Here is a 16,987-nt window from a genome sequence, read left to right on the forward strand (position 1 = left end):
AGGGGCGACACACAGTGTATCTCAGGAGTCAAAAGATGTTATATATTTTGTCTCTACTTTCTCTATATTAACAGAATACATTAAGGAGCATGTGATAAATAGTTGGAATTTATTAAAAAGAGAAACGAACTATTTGTCAGATAAAAATATCAGTTTTTCATACAGAAGGGGTAGAAATATCCAAGATTTTTTGGTGCATAGTCGATTTAAAATGCCTAACATGGTAATGTATACACAAATTGTTCAACAGGGAACTAAAAGGTGTGGCAAATGCACTATTTGTAGGTTCATTGTCAAACAGTTTGATGAAATTAATGGAATTCCCTTTATAGTAAGGGGAACTTACAATTGCAATTCAACAGCAGTGGTTTATGGTATCGAATGCCCTTGCAAAAAATATTACATTGGAGAGACCAAAAGAACATTAGCTTGTGGAATTAAGGAGCATGTTAGAGATATTATAAACAATAAGGAAACTAGTCCCTTGGCTGCACATTTTATAGTCATCATCAAGGGAGAAATGAAGGTATTAAGGTGACAGTGTTAGATAGTATCCCAAATACTAAATATTTGAATGATAAATGTATAAAACTTATGTTAAGGAAAAAAGAATTGTATTTGATACTAAAATTTAATACACTCAAACCAAATGGGCTCAACTGTGATTGTTCATGGAAAAGTTTACTTTAATGATTATATTTTTAATGGAAAAGTTTTTTGCCTTTTTTGCCTTTTTATGTTTTTAAGTTTTTTAATTGATTGCTCTGAAATAATTGAATAATTGATTGTGATTTGAGTTGGGAGGGGTTTAGCTAGATATAAAAAGAGCTTCAAGTTAGTATTAGAACATCTTTTACTCTGTAAAGGCTTATTTGCCGAGGCGCTAGAGAGAACGAAATTTGAGCATTGGATTTGTACCTTTGTTACTGTGAATTCTGTCTTTCAAGTGGATTAAATTCGTCAAGGTTGCTGTGGAGTCTTCTTTCTGTGGTATAAGAAGTTATTCTTGAGTGTTCGCTGTGGTTGTGAATTTATGGCTAGTGACTCCTTTGCAGCATTACCTAGGATGTTTAGAGAGACTGCTATGGACAGCACACAAAAGTCAATTGATAGCTTTTTCGCTGTGTCGAATGGCACAGGTGGTTCTACGAATATGGGAGCAGTACAAGGAAGGGATGAAGTACATAATGGTGAAGCAGAATCTGTTATATACAATAGATGGCAGCAGGATCGTAAGTTGTGGCAACAAAATCCATTTGCACGTGTTGGTAAGAAAATAGAGACATTAATTGCACCTGAAATCCGTGATCTATATGTACAAATAGAAAAACTGTTATTTAAAGAGACTTCAGTATTTTTGAACTTGCAAAGTCTACAGCGTTATGAGGAGTTAGACATTACGCCTAGAGGGTTGCGAAGTGTTAAAAATCCATCTACTCCGTTTGACCTTGCTTGCTCTGACGATAAACAGTTTCATGACAGATGGTTAGCAGCTGCACATCGGTGCAGTAAAGAGTGGGTACGGATACTCATAGAAAGAGATGTGCTGAAAAAGCATAAGTTAAGAGAGGAAATAAAAGTAAAGTGTGCTGAAATATCTAATAAAATTAAACATGATAAACTTCAACAGTTTTTAGTCAAAACGAATGAACAGTTGATTGTGTATGAGTCTGAGCTTATAGACCGAAAGAAAAGTAAATTACATAGAGATCTTCGGGACTATGAAAATAAGAGGGCGTTTCTTCTATCGACCAATCCTAAAGCACGACGACAACGGGTGCATTTTGAACATAGAGAGAATGATGCGGAAACAGAAGGAATGGCGTGTACTTCAGCAGAAAGTGGTTTATCGAACACGGAGGGTGAAACTGATAACGAAGAGTTTCCAGTGCTGCCCAAACCGGGAAGCAACAAGGGAATGAATCCATTTCAAGAAAACCGTTTCAGTCGGAAATGGAGTTGGAATGGACAAGGCTACAACAAGGAAGGTTACGGAAAGCAGCGTACGAACAAAAAGAGCAAATGGGACAGACAGTGGGACTGATATTATTTGTGTTAATGATAATTCGTCAAATTGTGAGTATGTAATAAATTTATCTGGCTGTGATTTATCGCAATGTGCCCTCAATGTTTTAAACAGAGGGTTAAAATTTGTACCGACTGTTATTCCAAGGATACATATGTTAAAGGCTGATATATTTTACTTTAGCCGAAAACTATATCTTATGGATATGTTTCAGTATAAAAATGACGATACTATATGTTATGGAGAGGTTGGAAATGAAGTTTCCGCTCATGATGTTTCTGTTTATAATATGGATGAGGAATTTTTTCTTGCAATTCAGAACCAGATGTAAATCAACATATAGAATTTGATACTAGTAACATCAAAATTATTAGTGCCTTTATGCCACCACAAAGCAATGAGAACATTAGATATTTTCAAAAAGCATTAATGCATAATGTTGAAGCAGAATTTGAGAAATTTCAACAACATAAAAAAAGGATGGAGTATAATCTTTCTAAAACGGAATGGGAATGTTTGAATAGTTTAAGTAAAGACAACAATATTATATTCAAACCTTCGGACAAAGGAGGGAAACTAGTGATTCTAAATGTGGCTCAGTATTTAGACATGTGCTACGCACATTTAAGGAATAAGGAAGTGTATGAAAAAGTGGGGTTAAATGAATACTTAGAAGCCCAACAGAAGTATGAGTATGTGATAGACAAAGGTTATAGATTACATTATTTTTCTTATAGAGATATAAAAGAGAAGTTCAATATCAATGCACCTAGAATGCCGTGCTTCTACTGCATACCAAAAATACATAAAAATATTTTTCCCCCACCAGAACGTCCGATAGTTTCAGCTACAAATGGTTTTTTGGAAAATATCTCAAAATTCTTGCATAATTATCTATTGCCAGTAGTTTATAAGTTACCATCTTACATTAAGGATGTTTTTGATTTGATTACTAAAGTTAAGGACATATGCTGGCAGGACAACATGCATTTTGTAGTAATTGATGTGGTCAGTTTGTATACCAATATAAAACATGAGGATGGTAAGGTAGCTATTAAGTATTTTTTGGGAAATACGGATGCAGTTCAATATGTATTAGAATTAATTGATATATGTCTGAACAACAATATATTTGAATTTAATGGCTCTATATACAAGCAAAAGCAAGGCACGGCAATGGGGGCGGCTTTCGCCCCAAGCTATGCAAATATATTTATGGGGTATTTTGAGAATAAATACATATATACTAATTCTTTTTTCAAAAAATATGTGTATAAATATTACCGTTTTATTGACGATTTGTTGTTCATTTGCAAGGATGGACAAGAAGATGTGCAAAAGTTTTTGAAGGAGATACAGAATAATAGTATGGGTATAAAGTTTGATGGACTTCAGAATGGGCAGAAAGTGCAGTATTTGGATGTTACATTAATAGGATACAATAATAAGCTGTTAGAATATCAAATTCATAGAAAATTTCAAGGAATAGGTTCAGTGTTGCATGGTACGAGTTATCACCCAACACATATTATTAAGGCAATTCCGTATACGGAGTTTAACAGGGTGAATAGGTTGTGTAGTAACCCGAATATTAAAGAAAAGGAATATATACAAAGTTATAACAAATTTAAATTGAGAGGTTATGAGGAGTATTATCTTAAAGAAAGCTTAAGAAAGGTTAAAAATCAAGGTAAATATAATAAAGGGGCAACACACAGTGTATCTCAGGAGTCAAAAGATGTTATGTATTTTGTCTCTACTTTCTCTATATTAACAGAATACATTAAGGAGCATGTGATAAATAGTTGGAATTTATTAAAAAGAGAAACGAACTATTTGTCAGATAAAAATATCAGTTTTTCATACAGAAGGGGTAGAAATATCCAAGATTTTTTGGTGCATAGTCGATTTAAAATGCCTAACATGGTAATGTATACACAAGTTGTTCAACAGGGAACTAAAAGGTGTGGCAAATGCACTATTTGTAGGTTCATTGTCAAACAGTTTGATGAAATTAATGGAATTCCCTTTATAGTAAGGGGAACTTACAATTGCAATTCAACAGCAGTGGTTTATGGTATCGAATGCCCTTGCAAAAAATATTACATTGGAGAGACCAAAAGAACATTAGCTTGTGGAATTAAGGAGCATGTTAGAGATATTATAAATAATAAGGAAACTAGTCCCTTGGCTGCACATTTTTATAGTCATCATCAAGGGAGAAATGAAGGTATTAAGGTGACAGTGTTAGATAGTATCCCAAATCCTAAATATTTGAATGATAAATGTATAAAACTTATGTTGAGGAAAAAAGAATTGTATTTGATACTAAAATTTAATACACTCAAACCAAATGGGCTCAACTGTGATTGTTCATGGAAAAGTTTACTTTAATGATTATATTTTTAATGGAAAAGTTTTTTGCCTTTTTTGCCTTTTTATGTTTTTAAGTTTAATTGATTGCTTTGAAATAATTGAATAATTGATTGTGATTTGAGTTGGGAGGGGTTTAGCTAGATATAAAAAGAGTTTTAAGTTAGTATTAGAACATCTTTTACTCTGTAAAGGCTTATTTGCCGAGGCGCTAGAGAGAACGAAATTTGAGCATTGGATTTGTACCTTTGTTACTGTGAATTCTGTCTTTCAAGTGGATTAAATTCGTCAAGGTTGCTGTGGAGTCTTCTTTCTGTGGTATAAGAAGTTATTCTTGAGTGTTCGCTGTGGTTGTGAATTTATGGCTAGTGACTCCTTTGCAGCATTACCTAGGATGTTTAGAGAGACTGCTATGGACAGCACACAAAAGTCAATTGATAGCTTTTTCGCTGTGTCGAATGGCACAGGTGGTTCTACGAATATGGGAGCAGTACAAGGAAGGGATGAAGTACATAATGGTGAAGCAGCATCTGTTATATACAATAGATGGCAGCAGGATCGTAAGTTGTGGCAACAAAATCCATTTGCACGTGTTGGTAAGAAAATAGAGACATTAATTGCACCTGAAATCCGTGATCTATATGTACAAATAGAAAAACTGTTATTTAAAGAGACTTCAGTATTTTTGAACTTGCAAAGTCTACAGCATTATGAGGAGTTAGACATTACGCCTAGAGGGTTGCGAAGTGTTAAAAATCCATCTACTCCGTTTGACCTTGCTTGCTCTGACGATAAACAGTTTCATGACAGATGGTTAGCAGCTGCACATCGGTGCAGTAAAGAGTGGGTACGGATACTCATAGAAAGAGATATGCTGAAAAAGCATAAGTTAAGAGAGGAAATAAAAGTAAAGTGTGCTGAAATATCTAATAAAATTAAACATGATGAACTTCAACAGTTTTTAGTCAAAACGAATGAACAGTTGATTGTGTATGAGTCTGAGCTTATAGACCGAAAGAAAAGTAAATTACATAGAGATCTTTGGGACTATGAAAATAAGAGGGCGTTTCTTCTATCGACCAATCCTAAAGCACGACGACAACGGGTGCATTTTGAACGTAGAGAGAATGATGCGGAAACAGAAGGAATGGCGTGTACTTCAGCAGAAAGTGGTTTATCGAACACGGAGGGTGAAACTGATAACGAAGAGTTTCCAGTGCTGCCCAAACCGGGAAGCAACAAGGGAATGAATCCATTTCAAGAAAACCGTTTCAGTCGGAAACGGAGTTGGAATGGACAAGGCTACAACAAGGAAGGTTACGGAAAGCAGCGTACGAACAAAAAGAGCAAATGGGACAGACAGTGGGACTGATATTATTTGTGTTAATGATAATTCGTCAAATTGTGAGTATGTAATAAATTTATCTGGCTGTGATTTATCGCAATGTGCCCTCAATGTTTTAAACAGAGGGTTAAAATTTGTACCGACTGTTATTCCAAGGATACATATGTTAAAGGCTGATATATTTTACTTTAGCCGAAAACTATATCTTATGGATATGTTTCAGTATAAAAATGACGATACTATATGTTATGGAGGGGTTGGAAATGAAGTTTCCGCTCATGATGTTTCTGTTTATAATATGGATGAGGAATTTTTTTCTTGCAATTCAGAACCAGATGTAAATCAACATATAGAATTTGATACTAGTAACATCAAAATTATTAGTGCCTTTATGCCTCCACAAAGCAATGAGAACATTAGATATTTTCAAAAAGCATTAATGCATAATGTTGAAGCAGAATTTGAGAAATTTCAACAACATAAAAAAAGGATGGAGTATAATCTTTCTAAAACGGAATGGGAATGTTTGAATAGTTTAAGTAAAGACAACAATATTATATTCAAACCTTCGGACAAAGGAGGGAAACTAGTGATTCTAAATGTGGCTCAGTATTTAGACATGTGCTACGCACATTTAAGGAATAAGGAAGTGTATGAAAAAGTGGGGTTAAATGAATACTTAGAAGCCCAACAGAAGTATGAGTATGTGATAGACAAAGGTTATAGATTACATTATTTTTCTTATAGAGATATAAAAGAGAAGTTCAATATCAATGCACCTAGAATGCCGTGCTTCTACTGCATACCAAAAATACATAAAAATATTTTTCCCCCACCAGGACGTCCGATAGTTTCAGCTACAAATGGTTTTTTGGAAAAATATCTCAAAATTCTTGCATAATTATCTATTGCCAGTAGTTTATAAGTTACCATCTTACATTAAGGATGTTTTTGATTTGATTACTAAAGTTAAGGACATATGCTGGCAGGACAACATGCATTTTGTAGTAATTGATGTGGTCAGTTTGTATACCAATATAAAACATGAGGATGGTAAGGTAGCTATAAGTATTTTTTGGGAAATACGGATGCAGTTCAATATGTATTAGAATTAATTGATATATGTCTGAACAACAATATATTTGAATTTAATGGCTCTATATACAAGCAAAAGCAAGGCACGGCAATGGGGGCGGCTTTCGCCCCAAGCTATGCAAATATATTTATGGGGTATTTTGAGAATAAATACATATATACTAATTCTTTTTTCAAAAAATATGTGTATAAATATTACCGTTTTATTGACGATTTGTTGTTCATTTGCAAGGATGGACAAGAAGATGTGCAAAAGTTTTTGAAGGAGATACAGAATAATAGTATGGGTATAAAGTTTGATGGACTTCAGAATGGGCAGAAAGTGCAGTATTTGGATGTTACATTAATAGGATACAATAATAAGCTGTTAGAATATCAAATTCATAGAAAATTTCAAGGAATAGGTTCAGTGTTGCATGGTACGAGTTATCACCCAACACATATTATTAAGGCAATTCCGTATACGGAGTTTAACAGGGTGAATAGGTTGTGTAGTAACCCGAATATTAAAGAAAAGGAATATATACAAAGTTATAACAAATTTAAATTGAGAGGTTATGAGGAGTATTATCTTAAAGAAAGCTTAAGAAAGGTTAAAAATCAAGGTAAATATAATAAAGGCCCGACACACAGTGTATCTCAGGAGTCAAAAGATGTTATGTATTTTGTCTCTACTTTCTCTATATTAACAGAATACATTAAGGAGCATGTGATAAATAGTTGGAATTTATTAAAAGAGAAACGAACTATTTGTCAGATAAAAATATCAGTTTTTCATACAGAAGGGTAGAAATATCCAAGATTTCTTGGTGCATAGTCGATTTAAAATGCCTAACATGGTAATGTATACACAAGTTGTTCAACAGGGAACTAAAAGGTGTGGCAAATGCACTATTTGTAGGTTCATTGTCAAACAGTTTGATGAAATTAATGGAATTCCCTTTATAGTAAGGGAACTTACAATTGCAATTCAACAGCAGTGGTTTATGGTATCGAATGCCCTTGCAAAAATATTACATTGGAGAGACCAAAAGAACATTAGCTTGTAGAATTAAGGAGCATGTTAGAGATATTATAAACAATAAGGAAACTAGTCCCTTGGCTGCACATTTTTATAGTCATCATCAAGGGAGAAATGAAGGTATTAAGGTGACAGTGTTAGATAGTATCCCAAATACTAAATATTTGAATGATAAATGTATAAAACTTATGTTAAGGAAAAAAGAATTGTATTTGATACTAAAATTTAATACACTCAAACCAAATGGGCTCAACTGTGATTGTTCATGGAAAAGTTTACTTTAATGATTATATTTTTAATGGAAAAGTTTTTTGCCTTTTTTGCCTTTTTATGTTTTTAAGTTTTTTAATTGATTGCTCTGAAATAATTGAATAATTGATTGTGATTTGAGTTGGGAGGGGTTTAGCTATATATAAAAAGAGCTTCAAGTTAGTATTAGAACATCTTTTACTCTGTAAAGGCTTATTTGCCGAGGCGCTAGAGAGAACGAAATTTGAGCATTGGATTTGTACCTTTGTTACTGTGAATTCTGTCTTTCAAGTGGATTAAATTCGTCAAGGTTGCTGTGGAGTCTTCTTTCTGTGGTATAAGAAGTTATTCTTGAGTGTTCGCTGTGGTTGTGAGTTCTTTTTAAAAATGTCTGCCCCCAGCCTTTACAAAGTCCTCTTTAACAACTACTTTGAACCCTTCACAACCCACAAACTGAATCCCAAATACCCCCAACACCCTCAGATCAGAGTTTATACATATTTATTCAGCTACTGTACAAAACAATGTACAACAGTAAGATAATGCAATCAGGCAGATTTGTCTTGTTTGTTCACTAAAAGCAGAGATGATACATGGATTATTTATCACCAAGTAGATATTAATAAAATAATTCTAAGAAGTATAATGTTTTACAAAATACATGATAATATCGAATACTGAATTATACCAGTCTTCAACAACAAATTAAAATGCATTATCTTGTCACACTACCGAAAGAAATTTATAGACACTAACCTGTCGATCATAATTGATTTGGGTTTCTTGTTCAATGTCAGAGTCCAGCTCTGGTACATCAGAAAGATCAGAATCTGACTCTTCACTGTTAGAATCAACACAGCCCTCTAGAAAGAACAAAATAAATATTAGATATATGCATTATTAGAGTCAGCTCTCTGTTAGCAAAAACAACTTCAGCATTTCAGAGTATGCAGCACTTAATTACATTTTTATAGGGCTAATGATGATGCATGAGAAGAAAAAACTGCACAAACTATTAAGGATCTAACATTCCTGTGCAAATAAACTACTCGTATGTAAAAGTACTGCAATACTTAAGAGTTAGGGGTATTGCTAACATCACTTATCCAGGCAAGACATTCTTACAGTCACAAATAAGCTTTAGGTTGCAGCTTTCTCCAGTGTACAGCTATCCACTGATATTTGCTGAATCTAATCATAAGTAAGTTTTTTTATCAGAGCTAAATATAACTTCATATACAGCATATATGGCTAGGGAAACGTACCTTTAAAGCTATAACAAACATTTTGATTATGATCTGCTGCATGACACAAGCTGCTGTGTACATTTAAAGCAATGCAGAGGTGTTAGTATTGAAATGTCAAGATCAGAATATGGAAAAGAGTAAGTACACAAGCTAGGCAACATTTTTAAATGGAGATAATGAATGTGGCATAACTAGAACTTACTGAGCCCCACAATAAAATATGGAAGGGGGCCACTAAGCCACTCCACACCTCCTCCCACTTCCAAAGTCATACCCAGCAAGCCAAGCTCAGAGTGTGGAGGTTGTGCCTGAGACTACAGTTCAAATGATCCAGGTTCAATCAGAGTTGAGAGGTTAATGCCCATTAGCCCATCTCAGGGCTGATAGCTGTTAAAGTCCCACCACATTAATGCTGTCTAGAGAAAGTTCTATAAATGTAGCTTCTACACTACAAAAGTGGAGAGGGTACAAGCTTGACAAGCAGTATGCACACTACCTGGAGCCATAGGTGTATAGATGCATACCTCCCAATGATCCCATAGAGCACTGTTTTCTGACAGTGAGTCATGCTTACTTATGGTATGTAAAAATCTCAAAACTCCTAGCCCTCCCAAGCTTTTGCCACCCTGTCTTGGTGTTCTAGGATAACAGAGATCAGGGAAACAAATAGGTCAACAGGGGATAAGAGCTTGGCAGTCAAGGTGAATAGGGGGCAATAAACAAATGAGTACATAAAGTTATATCCTATCAGCAAACTCTTCTCCTTCCTCAAATATATACCCTATTACAAAGGTTCATAGGTCCATAGGTGTGTACTAGGCTAATGGCCCTGGAGCCTTTACAAGCCTAGCCCAAAGCATTCCCTGGCATTGTGCTGTCTGACATTAGTTTCCAGTGCCACTATCTAGCAGGGCCACATTTCTCAAACTTGTAGGCATATAAGACAGCCAATGGGCAACTAACTCCCACATTCCACTGGAGAACAGCATGTGATTAGTGATGAGGTACCTCCTAAAGAATGATTCTGAGTGCTACACCAGATGGGGCAAATAGAATATATCAATCAATCTGAGGTGGATGAGAGCTACCTGGTCAGACTGATGGGGAGCACTGACATTTCTCAGTATTGTTAATGTATGGTTGCTGATACAAAAAAGGAGGTTATCTACAAGTATGGTGCTGGATGATGCTGAATATAGCCACTACTATGCTGCTAGGACGGTTTTATTGCAGTGGTCATACAAGTTGCTAAATAAAACAACAGCACAGAAATCCACAAGGAAGAATTGTTTCGATTCTTAAACATATTGGAATGTATTTCTCATTTACTAAGAGGCCAGTGTGCTATTCAATTAGCTCATTTCTATCATGACCCAGGTCCTAGAGCAAAAACAATGAAAGTTACTTAATACAAGAATACAAGTTTTATACAGATGAATATATAAAAATATAAACATATATATATATATATGGTTCCCTATTAGAATCCTGAAACACTATAAGCCTGAAAGTCAAAATCCCGAAAACTAATGACTGAAAATGCAAAATCTCGAAAATGCAAAATCCTGAAAGTCAAAATCCTGAAAACACAAATAATGCTATTATGTCACTATAAAGACACTAATATCTACCAACTGACCCTGACCCTAACCCTAACCCTAAGGTCCGTCACTATCGCACACTCACCTGACCCGCGCCCTAACCCTAACTCACTTAAACCGCCCCTAACCCCAATATTTGTCACTATTGCATACATGCCTAACCTGCGCCCTAACCCTATCTCACTTATACCGCCCCTAACCCTAACATAAAACCAACTGCACACTTACCTGGACCCAACGCATGACCTAACACCACAGGGCTAACAATAGCAAAGCCACAGTGACGTCAGCATGTCCATTTTGTGTTTTCAGGATTTTGACTTTCAGGATTTTGCATTTTCGAGATTTTGCATTTTCAGTCATTAGTTTTCGGGATTTTGACTTTCAGGCTTATAGTGTTTCAGGATTCTAATAGGGAACCATATATATATATATATATATATATATATATATATATATATATATATATCTGTATATAAACAGCAGATATAAGCAGTATAAGGTTGTAAAAATGGGGAGAAATAATTTCATGCTGGTTTTCTGAATATACTTCAAATTTACTTATTTATTGTTGACTGGATTAGTCTAGCCTATACAAATCCCAAGCTAGGATTCATACTGCCTACAGGAATTTTGGGCATACCACCAGGGAAATGAATTACCTTAATCAGCTGCTAGGATACCAACTGGGTATATTATGGCAGCATTGAGTCAATTACAAACTGGTGGAGATGATGGACAGACAGCAAAGTTTTTTTTTTTCTGGAACATTAAGTATTGAGCAGATCTTATCATGAACTGTCAGTGAGCAAGGATGCAGGAGAAACTCTATGGTCTGACTTTGTGCATAAAATTGAAAAAGATTTGAATTTGGCAGAGGCCACTTCACATCAAATCTTTACACATGGAATCATTTTTGGAAGACAATAATACATAGTTGGTTGTTACTCGAGTAACCAAATGACAGGAAGTGATTTCAGCAGGTCAAAGGAAGTTCCACTCATTCACAGAAGCAATGAGAGATAAAGAAGAGTGGGAAGCAGTTTGAAGTTAGCATGAACAAACTGAAATGGATCAAAGAAGATTTATTCTGTTTTTGTTGTTTACATGAGGGACCTCCTAGAATGTAGTAATAACTTTGCTTGGGATATCAATTCCCCATGTAAGGGCACTTGTTAATTTTTCTAAAGAAACATTTATGGCTTATGTTTGGAGTCAGAATCAATCTGACAGTCTGTTATACTTTTCACACCTCATGGTCGCTTTTCACAGTATATGACCTTAATTTAAACAAACATCATAAAGAACAGATAGGGATTAGAAATATGCTTTTGAATGAACAATAAGTCTGGACTGTGGGAATTCTGGTCATCTAAGAGAAGATTGTAATAAGGGACTCTACAAATAATGAGAAGGGAGGGGCCTTAAGAAGCATAGTTGTAAAGATATCTGTTCTAAATGTGTGTAACTTCCATTTCTGGTTTGAAATTATACACAAAGAAGTTGAATGACAGCAGGAAGATAATGTAATTGAATGTACAGAACAGACCAAAATGAAGCAGGATGTTCTTACTCAACAATCTATAATTGATGTCACAGTGTTGTTACTTCCTACACAGCTGATATAAGGGCAGACAAGCCTTTACAGGATATCCTAAATCATTCTGCAGCTATTCTTAAAACGACTGATATTCTAAAAACAGTTGGGGAAGCTGCAGCTTGTACATGTGAGCAGGAGAAGACTCGTACGAGTGTATGCTAGGAATGTAAAAGCAAGGATAAAAAAGTCAAAAACATATAGGCTGATGCAAAATAATATAAGGACTGACTTGTTAAATGTAAATAGTATATGACCTCTGCACAAGAACATATTTATGGAATTGCTTTTGGGGGTGAGGATGTACATCCTGGCAGATGGAAATACAGGACAGAGGGAGCTCATACTTCATAGGTAATACTAGGCTAGCTGCCCTTGCGGACCATTTTAACCCTAGCCAGTTTTCCATTTTGTGTTCAAAATAACCTATCCCATTTAGTTATAGACTGGGCTTACCCATCTCATAGTCAATAAAAAGAAGTTATGTACTCACCATAACATTCCATCTGTGCTGTCCATTTTCATTCTTTCATACTATAAGTAGAATGGTAAGAGACTAATGGAAACCAGACAAATAAAGTAGAAAAGGCAAAATATAAAGTTTTGAAAGACAAATTCTAACTTATCTGAAAATTAACAATGGAGCTCAAGAGCTATAGCTGACCACATCCTTTCGCTAAAAGTGGCAAACGAGATCTGAGGTATGTTAGGGGTTGGTGCATTATGGGTAAGGGAGACGTTTGAGATCTTTTTTGGTTACCACTAGCTTTAGTAACAGAAGGTTCGAATCCGAACCCAACAGTTGAGGATAGAATGAAAATTGACAACATCAAGTTTATATATTACCCCTAATGAGAATACCTACAATCAGGCCACAGATAATTTGAGGGGGCACATGCATGGGATAAAATAAAGCATTTAGCAGACTCATCTGTCCATAAGAAGTAAACTCCAAATAGCATCAAACACTTTCATTATGCTTTCGACAAACAGACTTCTTCAGAATAAAATTCTATAATCAAGGTGTTTTGTTTCTCTAATATACCTTTAAAGATCTTTGTTTTCTGGTATACAAAACAAGGTTGCTGTTTTATGGTTTCCTTTACATCCCAGTTACCTTGTAGAACTCTCCAATTGTCCAGTTCTCTCAATTTTGGCAAAAGGTCCCAAGAATCTTGTAAATATGATTTCAAATTTTGTACTAAAAGGGTTAAACAGAGTATCTTAATACAATGCAATACAAGGGGACAGATGTTTATGTAAATAAGAAAGAAAATAATTTAGAAAAAGGTGCAGTATTTAACCCATGTCAGTTGATTTTAATGTCATTAAAAATATCATCAAAAACAATTAAAGGTATACTAGAGAAACAAAACACCTTGAATATAGAAAGGCCACACATACACAAAGAAAAAGGTATGTATACCTGTGGTATGTGTACCATTTGTAGGTACATTAACATCACAAAGCTTGTCTTAGTAGAAAATGCAGATTTTGTAATTTACATAAAAGAGAGATATACTTGTAAGTCCAAAGGGTTGGTGTACACTGCAGTGTGCTATGGATGTCCCAGTTACTATATTGGTATGACTAGCCGTACCTTAGAGAAACATATTAACGAACACTTATATAATATAAAGATTAAAGATGATAATAGTGCTTAGTATAAACACTCAAAAATTTGTCCCAGTTACAAAAAGATTTTATTCTCTGTTATAGAGTATGTGCCACACGATTCGAGAGAGGGTAGTTACAAAAATAAAGTAGAAATGGTAGAAGCAAAGTGGCAAATAAAATTATGTGCTCACCAACCCCCAGGTTTGAACAAAAAAATTAATCTTAAATGTTTTTGAAAGATAAGAGAATAAAAATATGAGAGTAAAAAACTTAGTTGGTTTTAATTATTATATTGAAATCAATTACTGTGTTACTTTAAGTATTTTAATTGGTTAATTGATTGATTAGTTAATATTGTATAAAAGGAGAGTGAAATTTTGGTGATTTCATTCTGAAGAGGTCGGTTTGACGAAAGCGTAATAAAAGTGTTTGACGCTATTTGGAGTTTATTCTTATTGTTTCCAAGAGCCTCCAGGCTCTCCAGTGGTTGTGGTGGCTTTTGTGTTTTTGGAGTACTGACTTCCACCTTTGTGTGTTTTTGGTTATACTGTCCATTAGACGTACAGTGGGCAATCTGGCATAAATTTTCTGTTTCTATCCATAGATCTAAGTTGTGCTTGAAACTGGCCAGGGATGAACTTTGGTTTATGGGGATGGGGAGTCCCTTCCATAGCAGAGGAATCCCCTGTGAAATATACCTGTCCCAACAAACCACTTTACTGACATTGCAGAAGAGGTTTAGATCCCTTGATCAAGTATTTCTGATGCCATTTGACTTGCTGATGTGCAGTAAATCCATCAGTAATGGGACGAGGATGTCTTATATGCCAGACACAGGTCACCTCTTAGTATTCTGTAGGATACTGAGTATAGTAATAGGGCTTTGAGTTAGTCCATGTACGACATGTTGTTTAGACCATGTATCCTTTTAGTAAGGTATCACTACGAGCATCCCAGTTGTTACATGTGTCTGGAGAGATACATGCCAAAGGGGGCATTATATTCAATGACTGGCCTAACAAGGGCTGAGTTGTGCAATATAGAAGGACTTTCTTACAACAATAGATGCATGTTGGTCAAAAGTTAGATCACTGCCCACATAAGTTCCCAAATCCTGAACAATTGGGTCAGCTCTTAGGGAAGCATTGTCAATGTGGTACCTGGGGTAGATGACTTCCCAAAGGATACAATAATGTAGTTTTTGGAATTTAATTTCAAACAATGATTTTCATATGTTATTTAATTGAGACAAACCTCCCTGCAGGATGATAAAGTCATTTGGGGATTCAATGACTGCTCCTATCTTGCAGTCATCTGCAAACTTTGCCAGCCAGAGCCCTTTGATATTGGCTTTCTTCAGAAAAGTAGATGGCAAAGAGGAGAGGTCCCAGCATAGAACCCTAGGGGACTCCACTGGTGACTGGTCTCTTTCTGGCAGTAACATCCCCTATTTTGATTATTTGCATCCTATCTGTGAGCCAGCTGGTAATCTAGCAGGTGTCATAGGGGGTTATTCTCAGTTTATTTAGCTCTTCTACTATGCCTGAGTGGGGAAATGTGTTCAAAGCTTTGGCCAGGTTAAGGTATGCAATATGCACTGGTTTGCCTTCATCCATTTGCTTTGGTGACATTTTCAAAAGAAAATCCATCAGGCTGAATAAGTATGACCAGCCCGTGATGAACCCAAACTGAGATGGGGTTAGTGTTTGGAGGTTCTCTATGTCCTGACTGATTTATTACATGATAAGTCTTAATTCATGATAAGTTAGAATGATAATGCATGCGGAAGGCTTTTACAGTGTCATTTAAAAAAAACATTTATTTACTGATTTCTGTCATGTTAAGGAAATTCATTTTATGGAGGGGGTTTAGTCTTCTTGGGGAGATGGAAAAATTACTGTTAGATGTGTTCCTTGCATTTCATTGGATTCATACTAATTCTATTAAGGCATCATTTACAATTTTAGAAAAAAATAGGTAGGCTGCTGTTGATTCATCCAGTAGTGTTGTCTGTTTCCTTACATTTATTTTATGTGATATGGACAGTATGTGGCTCCGAACAATCAGCATTACTGAATGTACTGCATCTTAAATATAGGTAAATACTGAAAAGGGTTTAAGTTGGGAAAAAAGAAGACTATGATGAAGAGGATGGTTTTTATGATAATTTCAGAAAGAGTTATATCTGGAAGTCTGAGAACATGCAGGACAATACACGTAATGCCACATGACAATTATGACAAAATATAATTTCTGTGATTCATGGGAAGATACTACTTCAGAAAGGAGTAGTCTCCATAGAATAAAAAAAAATCTGTCAGAGTGTGCAAGTTGTTTGAAAACTATCTTTTAAAAAGTTGTACGAAAAAGGAAACTTAAAATATAAATATTTAACTGAAAGAGTAAACGTCTAGTAACAGTGCAAAAGAACTCTTGCTGATGTTTTTCTGGACTATGGGATTTAATAAGAGACGAGTTACTGAGAGGGAGTTTTAAAAATATTACATTGAATAATATCATAAAATGATATTCTATAAATGTTATGCAAGATAAAAAAATCATGAATAAATAAAGTCATGCTGAATTGTGACTGGTGCAACTGAAATAAATGCTTTGGTATATGCTTTATAATTAGCAAGGAGAGAAATGAGACAATGTAGACTTGTTAAAAAAATCTTTAGTTGTGGCAGCAGGACTGAGAAGGAGGAATCTTATTCAAATGTATATACAGTAGTTCCAACATGGTACATGTGTGTGTGTGTGTGTGTGTGTGTGTGTGTGTGTGTGTGTGTGTGTGTGTGTGTGTGTGTGTGTGT

At 35.1% G+C, this 16,987-nt stretch overlaps 1 protein-coding gene across 1 annotated transcript in view; it reads right to left on the reverse strand.

The window, feature by feature from the left end:
- Nucleotides 1-16,987, reverse strand: part of LOC122797061 (echinoderm microtubule-associated protein-like 6) — a 3,800,753-nt gene that overhangs the window by 2,758,653 nt on the left and 1,025,113 nt on the right. The window contains exon 10 of the mRNA XM_044065838.1: nt 8,866-8,972. Coding sequence (XP_043921773.1) covers nt 8,866-8,972 — 107 coding nt within the window. The remainder of the gene's footprint in view (nt 1-8,865; nt 8,973-16,987) is intronic.

This window comes from Protopterus annectens, chromosome 3.part0 (genome assembly GCF_019279795.1).
Source record: "Protopterus annectens isolate FY-2018-M chromosome 3.part0, PAN1.0, whole genome shotgun sequence".
NCBI lineage: Eukaryota > Metazoa > Chordata > Ceratodontiformes > Protopteridae > Protopterus > Protopterus annectens.